This window comes from Protomyctophum bolini (assembly GCF_963924005.1).
Source record: "Protomyctophum bolini genome assembly, chromosome: 1".
Lineage (NCBI taxonomy): Eukaryota > Metazoa > Chordata > Actinopteri > Myctophiformes > Myctophidae > Protomyctophum > Protomyctophum bolini.
In genome coordinates, this window is record NC_137862.1 from 22,358,744 (window position 1) to 22,367,899 (window position 9,156).

The window sequence follows — 9,156 nt, forward strand, 5'->3', positions numbered from 1 at the left end:
CCACTAGACTACCCCACTGAAAAAGTCACAGGTTCAAGTCCCTGCTGAAACCAGCCCAGCGTATCATGTGAATTCCTTCCAACTCATGTCTCACTCATTCATTGTCACCTTCAAATAATGGCCCATGTAATGTTTTGAGTATTTTTTTTGTTGCCTAAATCAGCTCTTCATGACACTGGTAAAATTGCCTATATCCATATTGAAAAGACGGCCTATATGTCAAGAGTGTAACCTAGGCCAGCCATTGTATGCTGCCTATTGTAAGTCTGCAACTTAGGCGTAAGTCACATTCTCTTGTGACAACAATTTACTAAACGTAGAGTAAGTCAGTTATTCCACAAATAATTTGGCTTAAATCAGGTTTACAATTGCCTGCCTGTGTCAAAACACAAATTGGCCCGAGTCATTTACCATAATCCTCTTATGTTACATAACTGACAGATAGTGTTGTGCCAATAGTCATGTATTGTTACAAACCTTTTGGGTCACTTGATTAAGAAATATCATATAGTTTGTTTTGGTTCAGTTTTTTCTGTTTTCTGAAAAAACATTAAAACTAATTAGCCCTACATTAATTTAAGACGGCATGTTCAGCTAAAATACGTCAACCTGGATTCAAGTTTGAAAGAGAAGGAAATGTAATAGCCATATATATGCACAGTATGTGCTCTGAGAAATGTATTAAATGGTTAGGTTTCAATTTGTTGTTTGTTTTGTTTTGTTTTAGTTTGATACATTTTGTCTATAATATTAAGATGTAAATGTGTACATATTTAACTGCTGAAGTCTGATTTAATCTCAGATGTTTGAGTGAAATATATCTATCTGCACACCAATGGTGTTTTTGTATACTGATCATTTTCTTGTGTTGTTTCTTGTGTTGTTGGCATGATGTTATGCATCATACATTTTACATAGCCTAATGCACTAAATGCAGTAGGCTATTATACACACTTACTATTACATTAGTACATTATTTATATCATCAGAAATAGACCGTATTAGATGGATTTAAGTTCTCAGTCACCATAGCATGGCACTGTCATTTGGACTCCATATAAGCCAGCATATGTCTTAACTTATATGAAAGCATGTTGTCTATAGTGAAAATAGACAATCTGTATGTCTGTGACGCATTGAGTCAAGAGCTTAATTTGTAGATATAAATACCCAAATGCGCCCAATGTTCCCAAATGTGCTGATCTCATCACATTTGTCAAGATGGCTATGGCCACTTTTAGGCCAAGGAGTGTTTTTCAAAAGGGACTCCTGAACATCCAAAAAGACCCGTAGGAGGTGCAAGTCTAGTTAGCAGGCATAGACATCAAAAAAGAGAAAAACCTTCCTAGGAAGGGACTGCACACTCCAGGGAACAGAGACAGACAACTTACTGCATCAAACTTATTTATTAGCATGACGCGTTTCGCCGTGAGCTTCGTCAGGTGCTATATATAAATTATATATATATATATATATATATATAACATATATACCGTCTTGACCATCTTGGCCATCTTGACCTTCTTGACACACACACACACACACACACACACACACACACACACACACGTGTGTGTGTGTGTGTGTGTGTGTGTGTGTGTGTGTGTGTGTCAAGATGTGTGTCAAGTGATGGTCAAGATGGTCAAGGTCAAGCTGGTCAAGATGGCCAAGATGATATATATTTAACGTCATTGTCCAGTTTGAAGATTGTAATCATGATCATGATTTTCACACTGTGTGTGTGTGTGTGTGTGTGTGTGTGTGTGTGTGTGTGTGTGTGTGTGTGTGTGTGTGTCAAGATGGCCGAAGATGGTCAAGATGGCCAAGCTGGTCAAGATGATATATATTTAACGTCATTGTCCAGTTTGAAGATTGTAATCATGATTTTATGCATTTTGTTCCAGAAATGTGCAATAGCAGCATCAACACGGTAGGTGAAGAAGAAAGAAAGGTGGCAGCAAATAATCTCCTTTATATCCTTCTGTGACTCTATGGTAAAACTGCGTAAACGCTATATCGAAATAAGTGTCTTATCGAATTATTGACTGTCATTTCTGGAAGATTTGCCGTCGGGAGTTTTAGACAAATTGTGTTTAAGAGTAGAAAATGCTAGGAAATATTTCACATAACAAATTAAAACTAAAAACTAAAATTAATAATACCCTTTCAGCCAAATCGGAACTATAAGGCAGAACAGAACTTAGCAGGCTATACTACTTTCCCACAACGAACAATCTCAAAGATATAAAATATCAGGACTTGCCACACCACCATCATCTGCGTCGACTGCGTGAACAGACTAAACTTCTAAAGCAATACATTTTTACTCCTCCTAAAACCCTTGCAGCTGTCACAGAATCCGATAGGTCGCCAATTTTGGTGTAACCGAGAAACACAGACAGTTGAGTAGTGGATCACTGGCTCTAGCAATGAATTCCTTGGAGCAGGCCGAAGGTAAGGAAATATGGAATCAAACCGTCAGGTTTTAGCAGTACTTCATTGCCGGTCATGCGTAGCAACCAGCGTCTATTGTTCGTCCTGGAAAATACATGTCCTTTACGTGTTTCTAACGGTTGTTGTCTGCTACGTCTGCTAACGCCTGTTAGCTTGTTAGCCAAAACTTCAGTGCTTCTTGTAGTAGAACCAACCATGCAGTGAAGTGAATGTTGTTCACTGCTAAAGTACTGTGATGTTATACAATTTCTGTAACTTCAGAAGATCTGACTGCAACACTGCCAGATTCAAGTTTCCTCTCAGGTTTTTGTTACACATAAACATTGTGTTTCAACTTGTAGTTTAGTTATGTGTAGTAACTATACTGTATCTGTGCACCGTGCTGCCTATTAAACGAGTTCAGTGGCTGCTAGTCCTAGATATGTCTATCTTGTGTTGTAGACAAAAGGTCATCATACGGCACACTTTGCATACAGTGCTTCTTCATTTCCAGATAGGTGGAAATGTTAAGTTGCTAATGGAGTCACTTAATTGTGATCTAATTATTGACAGTGATTCAGAATCACTTCATTTTATTTCCAAGTATGAGATTGATAGTGTATTATTATTATTATTATTATTATTATTATTATTATTATTATTATTATTATTATTATTATTATTTAAATATTATTTATATGCCTTTTATGCCTTCATTGATAGGACAGTAGACTGACAGGAAATAGGGAGAGATATTTGGAGAGTGACATGCAGTAAAGGTCGCCTGGATTGGGATTCGAACCTGAGACACGCTGTCAGGCTGGCATTGCAGCCTAGTCAAAGTCAAAGTCGTACGATTTGTCACACACACGACACGTTACCGCAGTGAAATTTGTTCTCAGCATTTTAGCCATCTCTTGGAGCGGCCGTGCCGCGCTTGGGAATCATTTGATCCCCCAATCCAACCCTTGCCAAGCATCGAACCCCGACCTCCCACAATGCCACTGTTTGGTGGCCATTTAAAATTCATATAAAGTGGAATTTCTTAGGCATGTGATAGTCTTCGATCAAGACGCTGACGGTCATCATTTAATATGACAGTCTTCTTGTATCAAGGCTATAGTACAGTGACAACCCAATAAAATGACTACACTAACTGGCCACACTGGGTCTCTTCATTAGCCCAACAATACAGTATATTGGTTAAATGCATAAAGAAAAACACCAAAACAACCTTGAACCTACCATTTCATGCTTTATTTATAATGTTATTTTAGTCTGGGCTTGTCCTTTAAGCCTTGTTGTCTTAATTTGGGACCATCCTCAGAGTGAGTCTCTTTTTTTCTTTAACCAACCGCTTGTGAATTCAGGCAATAAATAAAAAACACAGAAAAGCTCCCCACGTTTGACAATTGACATTCTTGGCTATACTGATATCATGCAAAATTAATTGCGTGTCCCTCTTTCTTGACAGACTTAAAGGCCTTTGAGAGGAGACTGACAGAATATGTTTCCTGCTTGCAACCTGCCACAGGTCGATGGCGAAGTAAGTAAAGCATGCCCTGACATCATGATCATGTATTACGTAATTTATTTATTTTATAATAATGAGAGATTGGCTTTTTTGTAATAGCAGTGTAATGTAGCAAACCTCTGTTCTGAACATGGGCATAACCAAAATGTATTTTATAATTAATATCGTCTCTGTCGAGTGGAGACCTCATATTTCCAAAAACGTTACTTTTCAGGATTCAACTTCAAAGATAGCAAAAGCAGCAGATCTACAAGCTCAAAACGCTTCGCACCGCGTTTCAATCTTGTTGTTTGATTGGTATCGCGACAAAAAATAAAATGAAAGGTTATTGTCGCTGTAGGACAACAACCATGTCCTTATTTAAACTTTTCCTTTTGTTGTAAATTAATGTCCTACTTTATCATACAAGAATGTCGCACAAAAGTAGTGAACATAGCAGATCTCACATTGCCACCCGACAGCAACGATAGATCACTTACATCCCTATTAAGTGGTACCGTTAACTTAATAATGTTCATATGTGGTTTCAGTGATCTTGATAGTGATCTCCGTTTGCACGGCTACGGGCGCTTGGAACTGGTTGATAGATCCAGACACACAGAAGGTACACTTTATTATTTCACTGTTATTTATGTGGCAAATCTTTCACTTTTATGTCATCCTTCATACCAGTGATTTTCAACCTGTGCGCTGAAGTAGGCCTCCATTGACAAAACAATAAGATTTTAATGATAATATAACATTACTATAAAAAACAATATAATGTAAAAAAGGTCATCATGATATATGTTGTAAAAATGTTTTCTTAATTATACCAATTATCCATGAATTGGAACTTAAAGTATACTACATTAGTGCCATTGATCCAAGCCAGAACACATTGGATTGATTGAACGTTAAAATAAACATCCTCTGGAAATACACGCGGCCCACCCATCTGATCACTTGATACGCTTTTGAGATTTTCCAAGTTGGCCCTGATTCAGAAAAGGTTGAGCATCACTGCTGAAACTCTACAGTAGAATGACCAGGAGCACTGTGACTTGACATATTTTAACATTTCTGTATTGTGTTTCTGCAGGTGTCATTCTTCTCGTCGTTGTGGAATCACCCTTTCTTCACAATCAGCTGTGTCACACTAATAGCTCTCTTTTTCGCTGGAATACATAAGCGAGTTGTTGCACCATCAATGTATCCTTCTCCCCTTCCTTCCTGTGTGTGGCAAAACGATCTCCAATGTAGGCCTTTAGCAGACGCTCTTAGCCAGAGTGGCTTACAATAAGCAAGGTAATCACATACCTCAAATGCAGAGAGACAGTGTAGTTAAGTACCTCTGTATGCAAGGATCACATTCACAGGTAAGCCAGGAATCTAGAATCAGATCAGTCAGAACAATATACTGTCAAAATAATGTACATTTAAACTATAGTACACCAGGTAATCAATCAATGAACCTAGTATCTGTTTAAATAACATACACTGACACGACAACGCATATTCAGGGCGGAGTCACCACCCCCAGGGTAAGTTGTGATTTGCTCTCGTTCACTGCAATGCAATTTGCGGCATTTTCAAAACAATATTGCGCAGAGTAGCGATTATCAAACGTATTTGCAATGACATAGGTTGAAAGATCTGTTGCCCGTAGACAAGGCACGTTACCTCCGCAGGTTAGATATTATCGGCATAGATGTTTGTCCGTATGTGATTAAGGATTGGAAAAAGTTGCATTGGCAGCCATAGAAAGTTCTGCCCAGGGTAAATGTCCCGGATGTGACGTTTTGGGGCGTTCCTGTCTTGTTTCGTGTCAGTGTATAAATGACATGTTCAAATATCTGCACGTTTTCTTTCATGAAGCCATTATGCAGTCGTGCGGCATAGTTTTGACTTGTGATTTAAATAATCTATGGAGAAGTTGGTGTGTGATGTGAATGTTTATGTGGACTTTCACTATAAGAGCTCGTTTAGCTCCTAAACAACATAGTTGTACTTTCGGCCAAGAATGCTGGTCAAAGACATGTTTAATCCATGCTAAACATTAATTAAATTATAGAGGGATTTCTCCTAATGTGATAATAATAATGCATTCTCAAGGTGATATTGTAGTCCGGGTTAATGCATTATACAACACAACCTCTGGTAATATGTTACTTAATGGCTTAAAATGTTCCCATACCTGGCCCCCACACACACATAAAGCCTCTTTGAGTAAGCGCTATATACATTCCATTTGTTAAAAATATTTATAAATATGCATAACAACTTAGATGTGCTGGTCATACTTTACTTTATTTAGAACAGGGGTTCTCAACATTTTTGGCTGGGGACCCCCTGAAATGCTTTTGCCATGTCCCGCGACCCCTGCCCCACCCTCCTCCACACCCCCTCCTCCCCACCCCCAATACAAATTGAACGCTACAATAACTTTAATAATAGAGAAAATACATCATAAATAAATACTAAACCAGATGTAATCATTAAGGAAAGTTTGTGTGCTATGCAAACTTAATTTCCATTTTGCAGCCATTCAGTTTTCTGTTTTTTTAATAATCTGGGGACCACCCAAAATAATTTGGCAACCCCCTCCCTTTATACAGTACAGATGTGATGAATTATAGATAGGCCTGTCACAATTATTTTCGCATAATATCAAATCTAAATTTCCATGATGAAAAATACATTTTCAAATATAAAAAAGTGGAAATGGCTAATCTACAAGATTGATCAGTTTGTAGATTAACAATTTTCTTTTTTAAGTATACAATTATTAAATATGTCTGTAATTTCTTTGTGTATATATATAGGGTGTGTTCGGAAATGTGCCCTGAACACACTGCTGTGCTCTCTTGTCGTTCGTTTTTTCAGTGCACTCGGTGCGTTGTCGTTCGAAAATCCAGTGCGCTGCGCACCGGGTGTGCCGAGTGCCCGCACTGAGCGACCCTACCCTGAAGCTGGGGTCGTCCGGTGTGAATGCGTCACAGCCGTGTCGTTTGTGAATAAGGCACACTGAACGCACTCTGTGACATCACCGCCCACCACACTCAACAAACTGACCACATTCCCGGTGTGCATATCTGAACACACCCAAAGTTATTTGTCATATCTGCACTGTGCAATGTTTAATTACAATGCCTAAAAGCCCAATTTTTATTGTTAATCGCAATTTGTCTGACAATTAATTGTCAACTTCTTGTAATCGTGACAGTCCTAATTATAGACCCAACCTTTAAGTAAAGTGTTACCAAACCTCTTTGACATGAGGTGATATTGTATCCTATCAAATACAGACTGCATCTGTTGACTTCATGCTTCATCCATGAATCTTGTATGTCCTTGACCTTTGTCCTCCAGTATAGCTGCTCGGTGTCGGACAGTTTTAGCAGAATACAACATGTCCTGTGATGATGTAAGTTCCCAATCATTACTAGTCTTTCATTACTTCTGATGTGTGTTTTTTCTTTGTTGTAATTGTAATATATATATATATATATATATATATATTTTTTTTTTTACAGACAGGGAAGCTTATTCTCAAACCTCGGCCAAACATCCAATAACCAGCAACTCTCTGGAGGTGTGTGTGTGTGTGTGTGTGTGTGTGCGCGTATGTGTGCTTGTGAGAGTGCATGCGTGTTGGACTGTGTGGTTAAAACCACTCGACTACAACGGATCACAATATCCAGGGAGTCATTTTGAGATGGAAGAGAAAACAAGGTAGCCGCAAGCACTGTGCCATCTGTATCTAAGTTTGAATACCCTCCACCTCCATTAGACAGCCTTTTTGTGAAACAGAAAATTCCTGTCTTGTTGCATTAAACTGTGATTAACTCGCTAATATTGGACCTGTACGGACAGCTTTGGCTATCCTTTTTGTCTCTGTCAATACTTTGTTTCCTAAAAAAAAATCATTTTTGTCCTATGAGCAATTTTCTGCCAAACTCTGTGCATTTTTGCGTTCCGAGTTTGAAGCACTCGTTGTAAATCAGTCAATGTTTTTCATACGTCACCTATTGTCAATATTGGTCAGTTTATCGCTGTTGAAGCAGATGGGACTTTTCTGTTTCATGACAGGGCTGTCAAGTGTCAATGGAGCCTGGTATTGCAACTTGGATGCAGATTGGATGCTTGCGGCTAGGGGGCAGCACTGGATCAGTTTGTCTTGTATCTGTACAAGTGTACAGACTTGAAAGAAATCCAAGACTTTTGGACAGTGTCTGGTCTTCAATGTCCGTTTCTGTTGACATAACTTTTGGAGATTTATTTTACTCATTTGTCATGAATTCATGTTTATTTCTAATCATACATAATATGTGCATTTGTTTTAGATAAATGTAGTCTGTGATCTATTTTTAAACTGTTATTTGCCAAATAAATGCATTGGTGTGACAATTAAGTGTTTGCTGTTCCTTGAATTCTTGAAATATTTTGTTGACTGTTGTTGCATGGTTGGTTTGGTGGGGGACAGTGCATGGGTCTGGCAGTACTGTAATGTTATCAAATAAGTGTGTCAAACTGCCTAAACTGACCATAGTGAAGTTCACTGGAGATGTGAGTCAATGGCAAAGCTTTTGGAGTCAATTTGAGACAGCAATAGCAAAAACACGAGTCTCAGTAAGTCTGATAAATTCACATTTAAAGTCATTCTTAAGTGGCACAGCCACAGCGGCTATGTAGTCGTGGGATTGGCTTTATCAGACCAGAATTATGACTATGCCATTAAAATGTTTACCAGTCGTTTTGGGCGCAAAGATCTAATAATTAATGCCCACATGAACAAACTGTTAAATCTGACTCCAGTTAAAAGGGCCACAGATGTGATTGCATTACGCAAACTGTATGATGACATTGAGATACAAGTAAGAAGCCTAGATTCAATGGGAGTTGTATCCGACACGTATGCAACGTATTGTGCCCAATTCTCATGGAAATGATGGAAATCACATTAGGGTCGTCAAACTGGCCGGCGGTGATGAGGATGGTGAATGGTGATGGGAAGAACAATTATACGTTCAGTGTAAAAAACCTAATGTGATGTCATTTGTACAAAAAGAAGTGGAGAGCCGTGAGGGTGAGAGAACGGCCAATCTTACGCAAGCAACGCATACAGTACTATGCTAAAGATCATAAAGTCAAGTGTCCATCGTTCCTTTTTAAAATTAATTTACCGGTACTTTTCCCTTTGCGTCGTG

At 38.5% G+C, this 9,156-nt stretch overlaps 1 protein-coding gene across 2 annotated transcripts; it reads left to right on the forward strand.

The window, feature by feature from the left end:
* The first annotated feature begins 2,085 nt into the window (after nucleotides 1-2,085).
* On the forward strand, nucleotides 2,086-8,354 carry cnep1r1 (CTD nuclear envelope phosphatase 1 regulatory subunit 1). 2 transcript variants are annotated; one of them, XM_080759807.1, is made up of 6 exons: nucleotides 2,086-2,454; nucleotides 3,908-3,979; nucleotides 4,498-4,571; nucleotides 5,049-5,158; nucleotides 7,324-7,373; nucleotides 7,483-8,354. In XM_080759807.1, exons 1-5 carry the CDS (start codon nucleotides 2,430-2,432, stop codon nucleotides 7,367-7,369), a joined length of 327 nt encoding a protein of 108 aa, XP_080615933.1. In that variant the 5' UTR covers nucleotides 2,086-2,429; the 3' UTR covers nucleotides 7,370-7,373; nucleotides 7,483-8,354. The 2 variants fall into 2 exon arrangements, with proteins under 2 accessions (XP_080615933.1, XP_080615932.1); XM_080759806.1 differs by having other exon boundaries at nucleotides 2,095-2,454; nucleotides 7,319-7,373.
* Nucleotides 8,355-9,156: the final 802 nt, after the last annotated feature.